General features: G+C 41.5%; 1 protein-coding gene across 6 annotated transcripts in view; it reads right to left on the bottom strand.

The window, feature by feature from the left end:
• The window catches only part of mtfmt (mitochondrial methionyl-tRNA formyltransferase), a 153823-nt gene that overhangs the window by 103531 nt on the left and 27788 nt on the right, over positions 1–22504 (bottom strand). For 2 of the 6 annotated variants that reach the window (XR_011955973.1, XM_072565467.1), the window contains exons 5-7: positions 18259–18334; positions 17637–17728; positions 16762–16843 (exon numbers count right to left, since the gene is read on the bottom strand). Coding sequence is in view for 5 of the 6 variants with exons in the window: in XM_072565467.1 (XP_072421568.1) it covers positions 16762–16843; positions 17637–17728; positions 18259–18334 (250 nt within the window). In the remaining variant the exon portion in view is untranslated. Of the gene's footprint in view, positions 1–2033; positions 2111–15533; positions 16231–16761; positions 16844–17636; positions 17729–18258; positions 18335–22504 lie in introns of those variants that run through there. The other 4 variants (XM_072565463.1, XM_072565464.1, XM_072565466.1 and 1 more) reach the window with 4 other exon arrangements.

The following is a 22504-nucleotide window of genomic DNA, read 5'->3' as shown; positions in this document are numbered from 1 at the left end:
GTTCAATGGTTCAATACCCTAGCAGGAATGGCAATGGAACAACAACGGCAGGTCTGGATATAACGCAGAAGGTGTAGGATCAGTTCATTCCAAAGAGAAAGAAAGATCCTAAAGGGAGGCAGGGAAGCCGTGGCTGATGGGGGAAGTTAAGGACTGTATAAAGATAAAAGAGAAGTATAACATACCGAAGATGAGTGGGAAGTCAGAGGACTGGGAAACCTTTAGAGAGCAACATGGGATAACTAAAAAGGCATTATTTAGAGAAAGTAAAATGTGGTACGAAGGCAAACCAGCCAAAAGAAAAAAAAATGGTTAAGACTAAAATTGGGCCCTTGAAGACAGAAACGTACGCATTTATTATGGGAACAAGGAAATGGCAGAAGAGTTGAATTGGTACTTTGGATCTGTGTTCACTAAGGAAGACATAAGCAATCTCCCAGATGTAATAGTGGCTGAAGGGCCATGGGTAATGGATGAACTGAAGGGAATTTATATTAGGCAGGAAATGGTGTTGTATAGACAGTTAGGTCTAAAGGGTAATAAGTCCCGGGACCTGATGGTCTGCATCCCAGGGTACTTAAGGAGGTGGCTCTAGAAATCATGGACGCGTTGGTAATCATTTTCCAATGTTCTATCGATTCAGGATCAGTTCCTGCAGATTGGAGGATGGCTAATGTTGTCCCACATTTCAAGAAGGGAGGGAGAGAGAAAACAGAATTATAGACCGGTTAGCGTGACGTCAGTGGTGGGAAAAGTGCTGCAGTCAATTATAAAAGATGAAATTACGACACATCTGGATAGCAGTAACAGGATAGGTCAGAATCAGCATGGATTTACGAAGGGGAAATCATGCTTGACTAATCTTCTGGCATTTTTTGAGGATGTAACTCTGAAGGTGGACAAGGGAGAGTCAGTGGATGTAGTGTACCTGGACTTTCAGGAAGCCTTTGATGAAGGCCCACATAGGAGGTTAGTGAGCAGCACGTGGTACTGGGGGCAAAATACTGACTTGGATTGAAAATTGGCTGACTGACAGGAAACAAAGAGTAGTAATAAACGGATCCCTTTCAGAATGGCAGGTGGTGACCAATGGGGTACCACAAAGTTCGGTGCTCGGACCGCAGCTGTTTACAATGTACATTAATGATATAGATGAAGGTACTAAAACAAATATTAGCAAATTTGCTGATGACATAAAGCTGGGTGGCAGGAGAAATGTGAGGAGGATGTTATGAGAATACAGGGTGACTTGGACAGGCTAGGTGAGTGGACGGATGCATGGCAGACGCAGTTTAATGTGGATAAATGTGTGGTTATCCACTTTCATGGCAAGAACAGCAAGGCAGATTACTATCTAAATGGAGTCAGGTTAGGTAAAGGGGAAATACAATGAGATCTAGGTGTTCTTGTCCATCAGTCAATGAAAGCAAGCAAGCAGGTACAGCAGGCAGTGAAGAAAGCTAATGGCATGCTGGTCTTCATAACAAGAGGGATTGAGTATAGGAGCTTCTGTAGCTGTACAGGACCCTGGTGGCATGAAGCATGTTTCCGCTGATGGGTGAGTTCAGAACCAGAGGATGCAGTTTAAAAATAAGGGGTAGGCCATTTAGAACAGAGTTGAGGAGAAACTTCTTCACCCAGAGAGTGGTGGGTGTGTGGAATGCTCTGCCCTAGAAGGCAGTGGAGGCCAAGTCCCTGGATACTTTCAAGAAAGAGATGGATAGAGCACTTAGAGACAGTGGAATCAAGGGTTATGGGAATAAGGCAGGAACAGAATACTGATCGCGGATGATCATAATTATGACATGATCATAATTAACGGTGGTGCTGGCTCGAAGGGCCGAATGGCCTACTCCTGCACCTATTGTCTATTGTCACCGGTTGGAGTCTTATATAGCACAAAGGAAGATGGTTATAGTTCTCTATTATCATTTAATAATATTAAAGCTGATCCGATTGTGGCCTTCGCTCAAAATCCCCATCTACCTCTGATCACCTTTGACTTCCTTGTTTGTCAAGAAATATAATTTTACCTTGCAACGCACCAAAAGCATGTTTGATTCCTTGTGGAAGTGGATAGTCCCAGGGGCTAATTGTTCTGGTGTGAAAGCTACAAAAGCAAATGTTAAAAACAAAATAATTGCAATTCTCAGAAAGGTATCTCAGGATTATTATTAAAAAGACACAAAAATAGATATCTGACTGAACATCTGATTTGTTTTAGTTCATATTTCAATTTAACATCTAAAAGAGTGAAATGTAACAGAGACAAAACTAGTTCAGAATTTACAAAACTTCTGCAGTGAATTATTAAAAAGGAAGCTAACAGGCCAGATCATGGCAGATTATAACAGATAGGCACAGAAAAAGCTCACAATCTCATAATTAAACTGGTTAATGGATGGTAAGGGTTTTGTTATTAGACCAGAACCAATCAATCTTGATATAGAATAAAGAACAAAATACAGCACATGAACAGGCTCCCCAAGCCCGTACTGATCATCATGCCCTCACAAAACTAAAAAAAACAAACCGTCTGCCCTTATTCAGACTGTATCCCTCTATTCCCTCCCTATTCATGTAACCATCCAAATGTCTATCAAATGTCGCCAATGTACCTGCTTCCACCATCACTTCTGCGAGTGTGTTCCAGGCTCCTTCTACTCTGTGAAAAACTTCCCACTCACATCTCCCTTAAATTTCCTCCCTTTCACCTTGAACTTTTGCCCCCTTGTAATTGAAACTTCAATCCTGGGGAAAAGGCTCTGACTATCCAAGCCTCTCATTGTTTTGTAGACCTCTATCAGGTCTTCTCTCAGCCACTGTCTTTCCGGGGAACACAATCCTTGTCTTTTTAGCCTTTTCTCCTAGCTAATGCTCTCGAAGCCAGGCAACATCCTGGTGAACCTTCCCTGCACTCTCTCCAAAGTTTCCATGTCCTTCTGGTAGCGTAACGAACAAAACTGCACATAATATTCCAAATGCAGCCTAACAAGAGTTTTATATAACTGTAACATGATTTCCCAACTCTTGTATACCATGCCCCAGTCGATGAAGTCAAGCATGCCTTATGCCTTCTTAAATCACCTTGGCTACCGGTGTGCCATTTTTAGGGAACTATGGGATCTGCCATTTCTGTGCCCAAGTTGCCAATCTATATCCTGTTGTATCCTTTCACTGTTAGCAACTCCACCAATCTTTGTGTCATCTGCAAACTTACTAATCAGACCAACCACATAGGCCCCTACATTCTCCTACTGACACTTCAGAATTGAAATTCTGAAAATTTAACACATTTTAAAAAAAATACTGCATTGGTAAAAGTGACAACCCAGTTGTCATCTTGACATAAACCTGTGGCCCTTTCTTGGGACACCAACCCACACCACAAAAGATGTTTTTTTAATGGCCTATTCAGACCACTGAAGTTGTCCCAAAATTACAAATAGAAATGGGAGTCACTAGTGCAAGAATGTGGCTCACTTCCACCTTCTCAGCAAAAATGAGCAAATGCCAGCTTAGTGAATGTGACCCAGTTCCCAAAATATAAATCATTTATAAAGCAAGTGTAAAGAAAAAGGATAAATATGCACTTCCATTTAAAAGCTTTGATTGGCTAGTAAGACCTGTGCCTCACTACCCACTTCACCTCCAATGGCAAGGCCTACAATCAAAATCAATGGGACACACATGGGATCACCAATATCAGGATCCTTAGCAGAAGCAATAATGCAGAGACTCGAACGAACAGCCCTTCCCACCATCCAAATCAAACTCTGGTCCTGCTATGTGAATGACACCTTTGACATCACAAAACAGAACAAATTAGAGGAAACCTAAATGTCATCAACAACATCCTCACTGGCATAAATTTCACCAAAGAGAAAGAGAACAACAATGGATTCCCCTTCCTAGACGTCACAGTGGAACAAACAAATAGTCAATGGAGAACTGCAGACCAACAACTACAGGAAAGCAACACACACAGACCAGATACTTAACTGTAGGAGCAATTAGGCCAACACCCACAAACTGAGTTGCATAAGGACATTATGTAATGAGGCCACAACACACTGCAGCACCCAGGAACTACAAACAGCAGAAAAAGATATTTATACAGCGTATTCAAGAACAATGGGTACCCAATAAACACAGTTCGCCGATTCTTAAACAACAAATCCAAACAAATAAACACAACAAGCGCAGAGATTCTCGCCACACGACCATACAAAGACAGCTTGGAGATAACGACTAGACTACTCCGACCACTTGGCATCATGGTAATCCGGAAACCTATCAACACACAAACAGCTACTGATAAACCTAAACGGATCCTGTACCAACAACCAACAAAACAAATGTCATTTACAAAATATACCCTGCAAGGACTGCAACAAGCACTACATTGGACAGACAGGAAACTTGCCACCAGGACACATGAACACCAACTAGCCACAACCAGCTATCACTAGCATCCTTACATACAGATGAAGAATGACACCACTTTGACTGGGACAGGCTAAACAGAGACACATATTCAAACCAGAATTCCATCAATAAACATATTGAATTCAACCCCATTTACCAACCACTGAGAAAAAGAAACGGAAATAATATCACCCACCGGATACAAATCGAGACACACAAATATAAAGTGGGACAGAAGACCAGCGCTTCACCGGAAGCTCATTCATGATGTTACCGAGTATAGTGACGAAACATCTGAGAACAAACATACCAGCTCAGCGAGAAAACTTACAACCTGAAAAACCTTAATTTCAACTGGAAGATGCGAACCCATCCACATTGAACAATACAAAGACAGGAAAAAGGACACGTAGATCAAGAATCTCTTGACAGATGATAGAATAATAAGGAAAAAGCTTGTATTTCTGCAGTGCTTTACACAAGCATTTGTTGTCAAAATGAATTGTTATAAATAGCAGCCACTGTTGTAATGTTGGAAGTACATGAACCAAATTGTACACAGCATGATCCCACAAACAGCAACATGAAAATTATCAGCTTTTGTGTCATAATAATGCTGTGAATTCTATTTCAGGCAGATGGTTTAACATCCCATCCAAAAGGAGGGCTTCCAGCAATTGCCATTTCTCGTAAAGAATTCCAATCTTTTACTACCTTGAGTGCATGGAAATATTTCCTTACATTACTCTTCAAAAGAACTGATTCTAACTTTTAGGCCACTATCCTAGTTCGAGACCCTCCAATCAGGTGAAACAGTTTCTCTCTATTTACCATAGAAATTCATCAAAATATATTAAAAACTTTACTCAAAATCTCTATCTAATCTTCTAAAATCCAGGAAATACAACTTTAATTTGTATAATCTCCCCTGAAACTTTGAGTTAAGTCAAACCAAGAACCATACAGACTTCCTCAGTGGCAGCAGCAACTCGAAGGGCAGGAGCTTGGACCAGGGGCCTGCCAAGAGCGGTGAGTCACTGATTTGAGCTTTTAAATTTGAAGTCAGAGAGCAGAGGTTTCTGGGAAAGGAAGAACTTTTCATTTTTATTTCTGTCCAGCTATATAAGTCAATGTTTTCTCAACCTGAGACACTACCATTCTAGAGCTCCCACCCAACCAAATCCTCTAACCTTAAAGAGTTGAATTCAGATAAATGTGAGGTGCTGCATTCTGGGAAAGCAAATCTTAGCAGGACTTATACACTTAATGGTAAGGTCCTAAGGGAGTGTGGCTGAACAAAGAGACCTTGTTCAGTGCAGGTTTATAGCTCCTTGAAAGTTGAGTCGCAAGTAAATAGGATAGTGAAGAAGGCGTTTGGTATGCTTTCCTTTATTGGTCAGAGTATTGAGTACAGGAGTTGAGAGGTCACGTTGCGGCTGTTCAGAACATTAGTTAGGCCACTGTTGGAATATTGCGTGCAATTCAGGTCTCCTTCCTATTGGAAAGATGTTGCAAAACTTGAAAGAGTTCAGAAAAGATTTACAAGGATGATGCCAGAGTTGGAGGATTTGAGCTTTAGGGAGAAGCTGAACAGGCTGGGGCTGTTTTCTCTGAAGCGTCGGAGGCTGAGGGGTGACCTTATAGAGGTTTACAAAATTATGAGAGGCACGGATAGGGTAAATATGCAAAGTCTTTTCCCTGGGGTCGGGGAGTCCAGAACTATAAGGCATAGGTTTAGGGTGAGAAGGGAAAGATATAAAAGAGACCTAAGGGGCAACTTTTTCACACAAAGGGTGAATGGAATGAGCTGCCAGAGGAAGTGGTGGAGGCTGGTACAATTGCAATATTTAAGAGGCATCTGGATGAGCATATGAATAGGAAGGGTTTGGAGAGATATGGACCGGGTGTGGCAGGTGGGACTAGGTTGGGTTTGGATATCTGGTTGGCATGGACGAGTTGGACTGAAGGATCAGGTTTCATGCTGTACATCTCTATGACTCTCTATGACTAGGGACACATCAACTAAGCGTCTCTTTTTTACTTTGTGATAAGGGGACTAGAAGAGATGGCAGTGCAAGGAGAGCAATGTTCCTCTTGCATGATGTTTGAGGTGAGATTAGTGCCCCATCCAAGTACATCTGCAAGAAGTACACCCAACTCTCACTCCTCCAAGACCGTGTTAGAGAACTGGAGTGGGAGCTGGATGAACTTCAGATCATTCGGGAGGCAGAGGCTGTGATAGATAAAAGTTACAGGGAAGTAGTTACTCCGAGGCATGAAGAAACCTGGGTGACTGTTCGAAGGGGGGAAAACCAGTCAGTCAGTCAGTGGACGGTTCCCCTGTGGTAATTCCCCTGAAAAACATGTATACTGTTTTGGATACTGTTGAGGGGGGTGACTTACCAGGTATATGCAGTGGGGCCCAGGTCTCTGGCACAGAGCCTGTCCCTGTTTCACAGAACGGAAGGAGGGAAAGGAGGACAGTGTTAGTCATTGGGGACTCAATAGTTAGAGGCTCAGATAGAAGGTTTGTTGGGAACGAATGAGTTTCGCAGTTGTGTCGTCTCCCTGGTGCCAGGGTCGATGATGTCTTGGATCATATCTTTGGGGTCCTGAAGGGAGAGGGTGACTAGCCTCAAGTTGTGGTCCATGTAGGTACCAGCGACATAGGTAGAAAGAGGGATTGGGATGTAAGACATGATTTCAGAGAGCTAGAGTGGAAGCTGAGACCCAGAACAAACAGAGTTGTTATCTCTGGTTTGTTACCCGTGCCACGTGATAGCGAGGCAAGGAACAGGGAGAGATATCAGCTGAACATGTGGCTGCAGGGATGGTGCAGGAGGGAGGGTTTCAGGTTCCTGGATAATTGGGGCTCATTCTGGGAAAGGTGGGACTTGTACAAACAGGACGGTCTTCACTTGAACCAGAGGGGTACTAATATCCTGGGTGGGAAATTTGCTGTTGCTATTTGGGTGGGTTTAAACTAGCTCAGCAGGGGGATGGGAACCGGAGGTGTAGTTGTAGTGCACAAGAGTTTTACAGTAGGGAGGACAGGGGCAGGATTTCAGGGTCACAGGAATGTGCAGGCAAACAGCAAACTGGTTTGAAGTGTGTCTACTTCAACGCCAGAAGTATCCGAAATAAGGTAGGTGAGCTTGCAGCATGGATAGGTACCTGGGACTTCGATGTTGTGGCCATTTTGGAGACATGGACATTGGGTGAGGAATGGATGTTGCAGGTTCCAGAGTTTAGATCTTTCATGAAGAACATTAGTGGTAAAAGAGGGGGAGGCATGGCCTTATTGGTCAATGATAGTATAATGGTGGCTGATAGAACTTTGGATGAGGACTCGTCTACTGAGGTAATGTGGGCTGAGGTTAGAAACAGGAGAGGAGAGGTTACACTGCTTGGAGTTTTTTTAATAGGCCTCCGCAGAGTTCCAAGGAGGTGGAAGAGAGGATTAGCAAAATTATTCTGGGTAGGAGTGAAAGGAACAGGATGGTCATTATGGGGGACTTTAACTTCCCCAACATTGACTGGAAATGCTATAACTCCAGAACGTTGGATGGATCAGTTTTTGTCCAATGTGTACAGGAGGGTTTTCTGACAGTATGTCTAAGGGCCAACAAGAGTGGAGGCCACACTGGATCTGGTGCTGGATAATGAACCAGGCCAGGTGTTTGGTTTAGTTGTCGGTGAGCACTTTGGAGAGAGTGACCATAATTCAGTTATGTTTAGTTTAGTGACGGAAAGGGATAGGTACATGCCACAGGTCAAGAGTTATCGATGGGGCAAGGGCAATTACAATGCGATTAGGCAAGAATTAGGATGTATAAAATGGGGTAGCAAAATGCAGGGAATGCAGACAATGGAAATGTGGAGCTGGTTTAAGGAACAGATATTGCGTGTCCTTGATAGGTATGTCCCTGTCAGGCAGGGAGGAAGTGATAAGGTAAGGGAACTGAGGTTTACTACAGAAATTGCATCTCTTGTTAAGCAGAAGGAGGCGGCTTATGTGTTGATGAGGCGATGGAGAGTTACAGATCAGCTAGGAGGGATTTAAAGAATGAGTTAAGAAGAGCAAAGAGAGGACATGAGCAGTCTTTAGCAAATAGAATAAAGGAGAACCCTAAAGCTTTCTATAGGTATGTTAGGAACAAAAGGATGATTAGGGTAGGAATAGAGCCAGTCAAAGACAGAAGTGGGAAGTTGAGTGGGGACCCTGTGGAGATCGGAGAGGTGCTAAAAAAGCATTTCTCATCGGTTTTCACTCAGAAAAAGGAGAATATCATAGAGGAAAAGAATGAGATACGAGATATTAGACTAGAAAGGATCGAGGTTAGCTACGCACAGGTGTTATCAATTCTAGGAGGAGTGAGTAGACAAGTCCCCTGGGCCAGATGGGATTTATCAAAGGATTCTCTGGGAAGCTAGGCAGGAGATAGCAGAGCCTTTGGCTTTGGTAGTTGAGTCATCATTGTCTACAGGTTTAGTACCAGAGGACTGGAGGATTGTAAATGTTGTACCCTTGTTTAAGAAAGGCAGTAGAAATGGCCTCGGTAATTATAGACCAGTGGTCCTTACTTCCGTTGTAGGAAAGGATTTGGAAAGGATTATAAGAGATATGATTTATAATCATCTTGCAAGCAACAATTTGATTTCAGATAGTTAATATGGTTTCGTAAAGGGCAGGTCATGTCTCACAAACCTCATTGAGTTTTTTGAGAAGGTGACCAAGCATGTAGATGAGGGTAGGGCAGTTGACATGGTATACATGGACTTCAGTAAAGCCTTTGATAAGGTTCCAAATGGATGTTGGAGAAAATGCAGAGGCATGGAATTGAGGGCGATTTAGCAGTTTGCATTAGAAACGGGCTTTCTGAAAGAAGGCAGCGAGTGGTGGTTGATGGAAAATATTCAGTCTGGAGTCCAGTTACTAGTGGTGTGCCACAAGGATCTGTTTTGGGACTTTTTATTTTGTCATTTTTATAAATGACTTAGACACAGGCATAGGTGGATGGATTAGTAAATTTGCAGATGACACTAAAGTCTGTGGAGTAGTGGACAGTTTGGAAGAATGTTACAGGGGGGCTTGGATAATAAGCAGAATTGGGCTGAGAGGTGGCAAATGGAGTTCAATGCAGCTAAATGGGATGCACTTTGAAAAGAATAACAGGAAGGCAGAGTACTGGGTCAATGGAAAGATTGTTGGTAGTGTGGATGTGCAAAGGGATCTTGGAGTCCATGTACATAGATCCCAAAAGTTGCCACCCAGATGGATAGTGCTGTTAAAAAGGCATACGGTGTGTTAGGTTTCATTTGTAGAGGGACTGAATTCTGGAGCCGCAATATCATGCCGCAACTATACAAAACGCTGGTGCGGCCATACTTGGAATATTGTGTACAGGTCTGGTCGCCATATTTTGGGAAGGATGTGGAAGAATTGGAAAAGGTACAGAGGAGATTTACGAGGATGTTGCCTGGTCTGGAGGGAAGGTCTTATGAGGAATAGTTGAGAGACTTGGGTCTGTTCTTATTGGAAAGAAGAAGGCTAAGAGGGGATTTGATAGAGACATACATCAATCAGAGGATTAGATAGGGTAGACAGTGAAAGTCTTTTTCCTAGGATGATGACGTCAGCTTGTAACATGGGGCATAACTACAAATCGAGGGGTGATTGATTTAAGACAGACGTAAGAGGAAGGTACTTTAATACAGAGAGTGGTAAGGGCGTGGAATGCCCTTCCTGCTAACATAGTCAAGTCAGCCACATTAGGGAGATTTAAACAATCCTTAGATAAGCACCTGGATGATGATGGGATAGTGTAGGGGGACGAACTGAGAATAGCTCACAGGTTGGCACAACATCGAGGGACGAAGGGCCTGTTCTGCGCTGTATTGTTCTATGTTCTAAGTCTGAAGCAGCAAAATGTCCACAGAATGGCAGTTAGTTAAACCATGGCTCAAGTTAGAATAGAATTCCTTACAGTGTGGAAATAGACTATTTGGCCCAATAAGTCAATAACAACTCCCTGAAGAGCATCCCAGCTCCCATTATCCCTGAAATGTTTCATTTCCCAAGGCCAATCCATCTAACTACACATCCCTGGACACTAAGGATAATTTAGCATGGCCAATCCAGCCGAACCTGCACATCTTTGGATTGTGGGAGAAAACCGGAGCACCTGGAGGAAACCCATGTAGGCATATGGACACTGTGCAAACTCCATACAGTCACCTGAGGCTGGTATGGAACCTGGGTCCCTAGTGCTATTAGGCAGCAGTGCTAACCACTGAGCCGCCAGGCTGCCCATTTTAAGAAAAAGTTATTTTTGAGGATCCCAAAGCACTTTAATGCCAATACAGCACATTTGAAGTGGAATCACTTATGTCACAACAAAAAGCAAAAACAAATTCTACTCATTTATATTACTCAAGATACAAAGGCTCACATTCAATTAATATGTTTGATTACTTTCCCTCCCCAACACTGACATCGTCAAGACCAATAAATGTCAAGTGCACCCCTACTCTCACCACACCAATCAGTCTCTTTGAATCTCTGCTGCTTTTTACCATTTGGCAAGTGCTATCCTTGAGATATACATAATTGACCTTGCTGGTCATTTCACTTAATCATCATCCATTGTAATTTTATGTTTCCATCCACACTGTTTACAATGTTGCCTATCTTTGTAATAAGCAGAGTGTGCCAAGCAGGTTAAGATAAAAGTTAGGGAGGAGGGACTTGGGGGAGGGGTGTTGGAAATGCGATAGGTGGATTCTCCTGCTCCTTGGATGCTGCCTGACCTGCTGCGCTTTTCCAGCAACACATTTTCAGCAGTCCTCACTTTCTCCTATCTTTATAATAGTAATGTCTCCATTTTGTTTATTTTGTCACTGAAATAGTACATTAAAAAAGATTGTTGAGGCCCCAAAGTGGATACTTTCTGTCTTCATTTGTTATTTTCTACCAATTAAAAAAATCTTACTCTGTTACCCAGTTTTCAGCTCATCTCCTAAACACATTAATAAATTGCCTTCAATTCCATAAAGGTTTATCTGGCTCATTATGAAGAACTTTGTCAACTGTCTGCCCAATACTTAAATCACCACTTCAATAAAAGCCATCATTCATGTCCATCAGCTCTGATCTATCAGCTGGCTTATTCTCAAAGTTTGCTGAGCAGTCTGCCGCTTCTCTTAATTAAAAGTATGAATAATTCCCAACTAGATTCAGGTCAAGTGGTCCATAATTCCCCCATTTCTTTCTCTCACTTTTCTTAAACTGCAAATTCATGTGTTCTAAATGTTTAATTTTATCACACAGCTAAGCTTTAAAATATCCCCTTAATCCACAGAAAAACAAACTTCTGAAGAGTGTGTGGTGAATTCCTGGTAATCACCTCAGTTCACAGGGATGCCCGGGTGGTTTATGGTTACCACAGGGATGAGTGTTAATAAGGGAGAGCAAACAAAATGAAAACTTGAGATAAAAAAAATTAAGATACTGAGTGGTGTTTTCTTGCATCTCTCAGAAAAGTTCACAGAACAAGAAGAAAGCTGCTAAGAAACAGGCAAAACAGAACTGAAACTCTCCCAGGAATAGTACTTGCCAGTTTGGTAGGAAATTAAATACAGAAGTAAAACTGCAGGAAAACAATTTTTCCAGAGCCAACTAAACGGTTTAAAGAGGTGTTATGGACTGGACCAGACCCCCTCAAAATATTTTAAGAAGGTTGCCTAAACCCTAACCTTTCCTTATTTTAAAGGCAGATGTGAAGTGGATATTCCAAGTGTGATGCAGCTGGTCAAACCACTTGGCTTTAAGCAAAACAGAATTTATTTAAACCCTACAGTTGAAACAAACAAAAGGAAACAGAATTTAGAATAACGCAACGATTGGAAAACTACCTGATACAGCAATTAACTAAGGAGCTGTTCTAATCCTGTAAGACCCCATAAACACACCCCTTGGCAAAAGGTAAATTCAAACACAGGTTCTTACAGGCAGGAGGGAGTAACTTCCAAAGAGATTTCAGAGAGAAAACCCAGTCAGGAATCTCTGCTGAAGCTTGGAACATTTGTGCATAGCAGCAGCTTTTCACTGCTACAGCCAAACCAAACTAGAATAAACCTAAACTGGGAGAACTGGTCTATCCCCTGCCATTGTTAAACTAGGTTCTTTCCATCCCCCTCGGTACCTCTGCCTTTACAACCTCTCCAAAAATATCCATGACAAAATAACCTTGTTAAAGTGACAGCATCTTCACAGGAATCTCTGAAATGCTGGATTGTCAGGTCCTAATGCCAGAGGGGATTCATTGAAATCTTACTGGTGATACAGAATCTGGAGAATGTAGACAGAGTGGAACAATAGTTGGAGAACACAAAGTTTAGACCTCATGGTGGGGTGTGGAGAGTTTGGAGTGTATTTGAAACCGTCTGCTTAATGCTACATATAGTGACTAGCATGGTGTACAGTTAAAGCATTTTGTAAGTCATATTTTGAATTAGTTAATGCAAAACTTACCTTTCCTCTTTGGTTTGACATATCATTTGCCTGTTAGTTAAGTTTAAAATTGTGATAATTTTGATTTGAATGTTACAGCAAGAAGTTTTTAAAACATGAAATTTTCTTCTTTGGATACTCCCATTAGGTTGTTTGGAAAATTCATCTTTTCTCAAAAGACATCAGTCCCAATGGAGATCACAACATGTGCACTCGTCCAGTCTTTGAGAATGGTTTCGGAATTGAGGAAACTTTGGAAGTTCATGGTTAGCACACACCTGTAACATTCTCACCTATTTCTGTCAAAAGTCTTAGATGAAAACAACTTGGCCCTGAGATTTATCACTGTTTAATGTCAGTATTAGCTTATTCTAGATTTGGTAAGCCTCCATCCCCCAACTCAACATTAATTTCCCTGGGAGTAAGCAGATCTCTCACATCCTGTGCTATAAATACTGACACAATGTAATTATTTAACATGTCTGCCATTTTCTAGGAATTAGCATCACCATTACCAGTTGATAAAAGATCCCACTTTGCTTGTAACCATTACTACTTTCCTATTATAATCTCATTTTTTGTTGATTTGCATATCCCTTTGCATGTTTTTTTCACATTTCTTTTTATGTTACTCTTACTTTGTATCCTTCTTATTCAGCAGAATCTATTTTACTTAGTTTGTTTGTAGGATGTGACCAGCATATCCCAGTGTGTTCGGGCCACAGCTATTCAATGTTGATAATATCCAAATTTTCTAATAATAAAGGTAGCTAGAATCATAAAATGATAAAAAGACATTGATAGATTAAATGAATAGGCAAAACTATGGTAAATGACTGTCTTGTGAACAAATAAAGTTGCCCACTTCCAACTTCAAAAAGGGTAGAACAAAGTTTTAGTTGGCAAAAGTCTAGATACAGTGGAAGTTCAAATAGACTTCAGAGCAGAGGTACACAAGCTGGTTCAGAAAATAACCAAAAATACTACAGACTTCTAATTTAGATAAATGTGAGGTGCTGCATTTTGGAAAAGCAAATCTTAGCAGGACTTATACACTTAATGGTAAGGTCCTAGGGAGTGTTGCTGAACAAAAAGCGCTTGGAGTGCAGGTTCATAGCTCCTTGAAAGTAAAGTCACAGGTAGATAGGATAGTGAAGAAGGCATTTAGTATGCTTTCCTTTATTGGTCAGAGTACTGAATTTGAGTTGGGAGGTCATATTGCGGCTGTACAGGACATTGGTTAGGCCACATTTGGAATATTGCGTACAATTCTGGTCTGCCTCCTATCAAAAGGATGTTGTGAAACTTGAAAGGGTTCAGAAAATATTAGGTTACATTAGATTACCTACAGTGTGGAAACAGGCCCTGCGGCCCAACAAGTCCACACCGACCCTCTGAAGAGCAACCCACCCAGACCCATTCCCTTACATTCACCCCTGACTAACGCACCTAACACTACGGGCAATTTAGCATGGCCAATTCACCTAACCTGCACATCTTTGGACTGTGGAAGTAAACTGGAGCACCCGGAGGAAACCCACACAGACATGGGGAGAATGTGCAAACTCCACACAGACAGCTGCTAGAGGTGGAAATTGAACCCAGGTCCCTGGTGCTGTGAGGCTGCAGTGCTAAACACTGAGCCACCGTGCTGCCATTACAAGAATGCTGCCAGGGTTGGAGGATTTGAGCTATAGGGAGAGGCTGAATAGGCTGAGGCTGTTTTCCCTGGAGCATTGGAGGCTGAGGGGTGACTTCATTGAAGTTTATAAACTCATGAGGGGCATGGATAGAATAAACAGATGAGGTCTTTTCCCTCAGGTGGGGGAGTCCAGAACTAGAGGACATAGGTTTAGGGTGAGAGGGGAAAAGATATAAAAGGGACCTAAGGGGCAACTTTTTCATGCAGAGGGTTTAATTAAGAGTAGTTGCACAAATTAAGGTTCTGCTATTCTTAAGGTTAAGAGATAATCACAAACAATCACAGAATCCCTATAATCTGGAGGCAGGCCATTTGGACCATCAAGTCCACACCGACCCTCTGAAGAGCATACCACCCATACACCCCCAACCCCGCATCCTATCCCTGGAACCCTGGAACAGCTATTGGAAATACATCTAGCCCACACATCCCTGGACATGATGATAATTTAGCACAGCCAGTTCCCCGAACTGCACACCTTTGGACTGTGGGAGGAAATCAGCGCATCCAGAGAGAACATGCAAACTCCACATAGTCATCGGAGAGTGGAATCAAACCCAGATCCGTGGCACTGTAAGACAGTAGTGCTAACTACTGAGTCTCCATGCTACTAAATCTGACAAAGCTTTTTAAGAAAAATTAAGCAGATAGCAAATGTTTCATTGATTGTGATGTTTTGAATGAGAGGCCTAGTATAAAATTTAGAGATAGCACTGTCAGGAATGCTTTTAGGAACCACTTCTTCAGGCAAGACCATAAAAACCAAAAGAAATAGTATGGAGTAGGTCATTTGACTGTTCAATAGGATTATGGCTGATCTGACATACCTCACCCCCATTTTCCTGCCTTTCCCCCCCCATAACCCTCGATCCGGCTACCGATCAAGTATCTATTTCAGCCTTATAAATTAACACGGATTACGCCCCCACAGCTTCCTGTGGCAAGGAGCTCCAAAAACAAAGAAAAACACTCAAATAAATTCCTCTGCATCACAGTCTTAAATTGGCATCCTTTACTGAGAGATTATGGCCTCTGATCAGAAATTCTCCCTTGAGGGCAAGCATCCTCTCAGCATTGACCTTGTCACGGCTCTTAAGAATCCTATATGTTTGAATGAGATCACCTCTCATTCTTCAAAACTTCAATGGGTACAGTCCTAACCTGTTTAACCAGGAATCATCTTTGTTAACCTTCTCTGAACTGTCTCCAATTAAACAATATCTTTCCTTAAATAACAGAGCTAAAACTGTTCACAATTGTTCAAATATGGTCACCAGCATCGTGAACAACTGCAGTAAGATTTACCCACTCTTATATTCCAACCCCCTTAAAATAAAGGCTAACATACTATTGGAGCAAAAGCCCCCAGCTCTATTCCACAAAATGTGACTGATCAAATGTGAATTTTGAGTCTGAAATTGATTGATTTCTGTTAATCTCAGGTATCCAGGAAAGCAGGACAAGTATTATGGAGTTAGCCTGCAGGTCAGCTATGATCTTGATGACGGTAGAACAGCTCTGAAGAGCAGAGTGGTCTCCTCCTGCACCTCTGCAAAGTTTTGCACTTTAGTAGAATTGATCTTTGGTCCTATGAATAAACAGCATAATGAAGTTAGGCAAGTTAAGATCAGGTGACTGGCAGAATCAGTTTGGCCAGCTAATCTCTTAAAGGATAAATTTTAAAAACCATTGGGGCAGTTCGTAACCAAAAGGTATTCTGGAAAGATAATCTGCTTTAATGATACTGAGAGATAGATATTGGCTGGGATATTGGACAGACTTCCCTGGTTCTTATTCAAGAATTGCTATGGGATATTTTACATCTACAGGCAAGCACATCTTCAGTTTAGTGTCTGATCTAATGCTCTCACTTCTGACAGTGCAAAATCCCTTCAATTTTAGACTGGAATATCAGCCTACATTGTGTGTTTAAGTTTCTGGAGTGGGATTCTAACCTCTGTCTTCTGACTTTGCGATATGAGTGCCACACACTGAGCCATCATTGATTTTCCAGGCTATTAGCTAATCAAAGCTTTAGTGAGAAGGCAGAGCTACTCACCAACCACAACATCAAACTGAAAATGTTTTTCTTTTTAAATTACCATTATACATAACCTACCCAGTGAAACAGGAATTTCTCGCACATCCACTAAATGCAAAAGCTTCACAGTTTTGTCCATCCACAGTGTTCGCAAAGGAATCTACAACAACAGTTAGAGTTAACAATACTATATTGGCAATCAGCATGTTTCCATATTGTGATTAAGTAATATGGTACTGCAATGTTCTGATTAGCCTAAACTTTTCCATTTCTTTTACACAATTCTTTATTTCATTTCTTCCATTTAAATTGTCTTAGTCTCTGGCAAAGTGAACCATCTCAAGTCACATTAATGCTGTCCCTTAGCTCACAGGAGTAGAACAAGACTCCACTTGCTCCAGCAATATCATCAAGATTGAGAACTTGCTTAGGGAAGGAACAAAGACTGCAATGGAGATTGGATCATCAAATACATGCAACATTGAGTAAGTCATGTCATCTACAAGAGATTCAAGGATATGGTGGGGACAAGGTGCGACAGGGAACGGGCTACAAGGAAGTAGAGTTGAGGCCACAATCAGATCAGCATCGTTCTTATTGAATGACACAGCAGATTTGAGGAACTAAACAGACTACTGTCATTCCTTTTGTTCACCTTATGTGCACACAAACAGCACCGACAGGATGCCTGAGCAGATTCCTGATCTCGCAACAAAGATTGGTGAAGCTATGGGCAGCAACAGTTAAAACAGACATTTGTATAATGACTAAGAAATCACCACCATCTGTTTGAAAACAAAGATAATTAAATTCCTTTTTCTTTCTAAACTAAAAACATTTAAATCAGACCAGTCAGTAAGATACCTTTGTTTATTTTGGATTGCTTTTGAATGAAACTCTACGATAACAAGCTCTAATATCAGATGCTTTAGGCATCTTTGCAATGCACTTACCCTGGATCCTATTGCTCGATATAACTGGTCAATCTCCTCCCGTGTCTGTTCCTGCCAGTTCACCCAACTCATACCAACATTAATCTTAGGAGCTGCAAACACAGGGATTTCACAATTAAAATTATTTTGCATAAATACAACCAGGTGAGACTTTCTATATCTTTCTGGAATAAGATGATTAATAATCTTTAAATCTAGTGCAATTCCAACTGCTGTATGCTTTAGAATTTAAAAAGTTGAATAATTCAGCAAATGATGAAGAAATAATGAAGTAGTCATAGGGTAGTGTAAACGCTTCCAATTGTGGGGAGAGACTAGGGTCTAAGATAAGACCAAGAAATCCAAAAGGCAACTCAAGAGAAACTTTGTAAACCAGGTAATGATGGCAATGCTGATATTACTATCACACAGTAGTTTAGGAAAACTGCACTGACGTCTTAAAGGGGAATCTGAAAGAGAATGAAGGAGAAAGAAATAGAGGTTCATGTTCTTATGTGCATACAAGTGGTAGATAGGTTGAGAATAGGAGGAATCAAAGGAGCTTCACAAGGAGCATCAATGCTGCGAAGGACCAGATAAAGGTTAACATCCGACTTCTGTGCTAAAATTTCTTTTCACTCACCGAATGTAATTCCCTCCTTGGATTGTTCCTTTGTGTTCTTTATAAGTTCTGGCAGACTTTCCAAAGTTAAAAGAAGCTGAAACAAATCAATACAAATAAATTTTAGATTTAGAAAGAAACCAGTTACTGCACAGGAAGTTGGTTTGAATTTTACTGATGCCAGACTATCAAATTAGTTGCATTTTATATCACAGAAAGAAGACATGTGACAAAGTATCCTTGCTAATTCACTAAAAGGATTAATAGTTTCTCCCATGGTCACTTTCTGGTCCACTTAATTTGTTTTCTGTTAAGGAAACAGGCAAGGGGGATCCAAGATGGCGGCGACCCAGTAAGTCTGAGTCTATAGTGCTCCTCCCAAGACTTGGGCAAAGTGGGCCACCCCCCCCCCCCCCCCCAACACACTCACCAAATCATTTAAAATAGCTGTTTAATTTAATTAGTTGCTTAGAATTAAATTTAAACAATCCAATCTTTAGTAAAAATGACTGAAGGGAAGGGAGCCCGCAGCTCTAAGCAGGCAGGAACCCCTCCCCCACCCTCTCCAGCTGCAGCTGAGGCGTCCACAGCCACCCCGGGGGACTTACCTACGGTGGCGAGCCTCGTGGAAATCATCTCTAAACTGGATGTGAAGATCGACACTTTTATTGAAGAATCCCGAAGCCGATGGGACTCACTCTCGGCCGCGCTGCAAAAGCACGACCGAGACATTAAAGAAATCGAGCGTCGAGGTCGTCGAAAAAATATTCGTTTGCTGGGTCTTCCCGAACGGGAAGAGGAAGGCCAGCTTACAGCATTCCTCGAGCAGTGGCTGCCATAGCTTTTAAATCTGGAGGCTGGATCAGGCCAGGTAAGGGTGGAATGGGCCTACCGGTTCGCAATACGCAGAAATCTTGGAAAAGATTCCCAAGCCATGATCTATAAAGGATCCAAGATCCTGTTATTCCAGGACTTTTCCCCAGCTCTGGTCTGAAAGAGGAAGGCATTCGATGAGGCGAAGAAGTGTTTAAGGGACTTAAATATTCAGTACTCCTTACGCTACCCAGCGACGCTACGCTTTAACCATGAAGGATCCGTGTATAACTTCGGATTGCTGGAAAAGGCTAAGGAATTTTTAGACTCTCTTAGATAAATTGTAAGAGATAATGGATGTTAGTTTGCCTTTCCCCCACTCCGGTTTATATCCCCTTTTTCTTACCTTACTGTTTAATATTATTTTGGGGAGTGGGGAGAGGGATTTATTTATTTGTTCTCTATTTAATGATTTTCTCCCCACTTTGGGTTTTTTTTTATTACTCTAAGTATGTATATGTGTGTGTGTATATATATTGTATATATATATCGCCGGGGGGCTTAGTTAATGTTGGTGGGGGGAGGTGGTTACCTTATTCTATTTTACCTCTGTCTCTAGGAGCGGGGTTGTTTTCCCTTGTTATTTTGTATTATTATTATTTGCTGAGGTTGTAATTTTATAGTTATATATGTTTATACATGGTATTAACATTACCAAATATATCCAGGTGTTGGTGTGGGTGGGGGGTGGGGGTAGGGTGCTCACTGTTAACTCTAGCTCTGTAGTATATTTGAATTTTCTTCATCCTATCGAGGAGCGCCTGGGTCAAGGGTGGGCATTGGTTGGGAGAGGATACGATGAACCTTTGGAAAGGAAGTGATACCCCCTGGGAACAAGGGGGAAAATCTCCATTTAAATACGTTTTTTTTATTATTTAGAAATAGTTTTTTATGATATTGTTATGAGTGTATTAGCGAGCCTTTATTTTTGTGAATTTTATATGCTCTATGCTCGGGATGTTCTGGATAGGGTTTCCCCTCCCGAGGGGTCTCGGATTTGCCCGGATCATTATGGTTGATCAGTCGGTTAAGTGGTGCACCTGGAATGTCAAGGGGAGTAATTCGCCAGTCAAAAGGAAGAAAATATTATCAAATCTCAAGAAAGAAAGGGTTGATATAGCTCTTCTACAGGAGACACACTTGTTGGATAAAGAACACTTGAAATTACGACAGGGTGGATTTGATCAGGCCTTTTTTTCTTCTTTTAGCTCAAAAAGCAGGGGAGTTGTTATTCTTGTTCGGAAGAATTTTCCTTTCAATATCCTAAATCAGATAAAAGACGAATCTGGACGATATATTCTGATTAAAGCCCTTATAAATGGAGAGGAATATGGGGATTTTAAATTTGTACTGTCCCCCGGCACACCCCTTTAAATTTATAACGAAAGCCTTCTCAAAATTGATGGCTTTTGGTGCCCGTCATACAATTATAGGGGGAAGACTTTAATTGTATTATGCATTATGGAAATAGATAGGATTCCCAAGAGTACTGCAGGAGTATCTCCCAGATCTAGACAATTGGTGGATCTGAACAAAGAATTAGGATTAGTAGATGTATGGAGATGTCTTCATCCACAGGGCAGAGATTTTTCTTTTTACTCCAATCCACATAAATGTCATACCAGAATTGATATTTTTTTGCCCCCTCGATTTTTTAAAATTCCGTATCATCCTGTAAAATAGGTAGTATAGCAAATCCCGACCATGCTGCTGTGTATATGGAAATCAAGGCGAGGAATAACGGGACATCCCCTTGGCATTGACATATGGACCCTTCCTAATGAAAGATAGTAAATTTGTAAAGTACTTCTCTCAAGAATTTAAAACTTTTTTTAGAAATTAATTTAGGTACAGCTAGCAATCCATCAATGATGTGGAAGACCATCAAAGCTTACACGCGAGGTTTGATCATCTCCTACTCAGCGACCCAGAAAAAATTAAAGGGAGAACAACAGCGTCTGCTCGAAGCTCACTTGAAAGCAGCTGAAACAGCATACACTGATAGACCTTCTATTATCGAATTGCAAAGGATTACGGCCCTTAGGACAGCTCTAAACACTATGCTTATCCAAACAGCTAAGGGGGAAATATTATTTGCAAAACAAAGGTTATATGAATTTGGCGACAAACCGGTTAGATATTTAGCATTTTTTGCAAAGAAAACAAAAAGGCCCCTCAAACTATCATCTCTATCAAGGAAAGTATCATAAAGGAGGATCAGACGGGGTTTATTAAGGGTCGTATATCATCCAATAATATTAAAAGGGTTTTGAATATGATTCAAGCCTGCCATCAGGGAAAGATACCAGTAGTAGTCTCATTAGACGCGGAAAAGGCATTCGACAGGGTTGAATGGTCATATTTGTTTTACACATTGGAAAGATTTGGCGTTGGAAAGGTGTTTACCAAATGGGTCTCAACATTGTATAGTGATCCCAAAGTAGTTGTGGTTATCAATGGATTAGGTTCGGATAGCTTCAGTGTGGGTAGGGGCTGCCGTCAGGGATGTCCGCTCTCGCCATTGTTATTTACGCTAATAATTTAACTACTAGCAGAAGCTATACGGGCTGATCCTAATATAACGGCCCCGAGGATTGGTACAGGTAAACATAAAATTACCCGTTATGCAGATGATGATCTTCTATTCCTCAGTAATCCTCTGATGTCCGTACCTCACTTAATCCAAGTTATTAACACATTTAGCGCATTCTCAGGTTATAAAATTAATTTCTCAAAATCGGAGGCTATGCCAATGGGTGGCCTTGCTATGATACCCCACTTAGTGGACGGATCACACTTTCCCTTTCAGTGGTCCCTGGAGGGTTTCTTATATTTAGGCATTTTTATTACCCCAGTATTTGGTCAGTTATACAAAGCTAACTTTGTGCATTTACTGGAGAGGATAAGGCAGGACCTCCAGCGATGGGGAGACCTTCCAATTTCCTGGCTGGGTAGAATAGCACTAATTAAAATGAATATCCTGCCCCGTCTCCTATACCCTATGAGAATGCTTCCGGTGATGCTGCCGAGGCTGGCACTACGTAAATTATATGGCTGGCTGGGTTCCTTTATCTGGAATCATAGATAGCCCCTCATTAAGCTGAAGAAGCTACAGCTGCCACAGGGAAGGGGAGGATTGGACTTCCCAGATTTTAGGAAATATCAGTTAAGTTCCCTATGAAGTTACATAGCTGATTGATTTTGGATCAGACCAGACCCAATCTGGCTGGACATCGAGGCTTCTCAAGTAAAATGTCCACTTATTAACCTTTCATTTTCAGACACGAGGAAAATCATTACGGATCACTGCAAAAACCCTATAAGCACAATTAAAACTTGGAATATAATGTGGCAAAAGGAGGGCAACTCACATAAAACATTCCCCTATGCGCTG

The sequence above is a fragment of the Chiloscyllium punctatum genome, chromosome 48 (assembly GCF_047496795.1).
Source record: "Chiloscyllium punctatum isolate Juve2018m chromosome 48, sChiPun1.3, whole genome shotgun sequence".
In the NCBI taxonomy this organism is placed as follows: Eukaryota; Metazoa; Chordata; class Chondrichthyes; order Orectolobiformes; family Hemiscylliidae; genus Chiloscyllium; species Chiloscyllium punctatum.
This window is presented reverse-complemented; position numbering and strand designations above follow the sequence as displayed.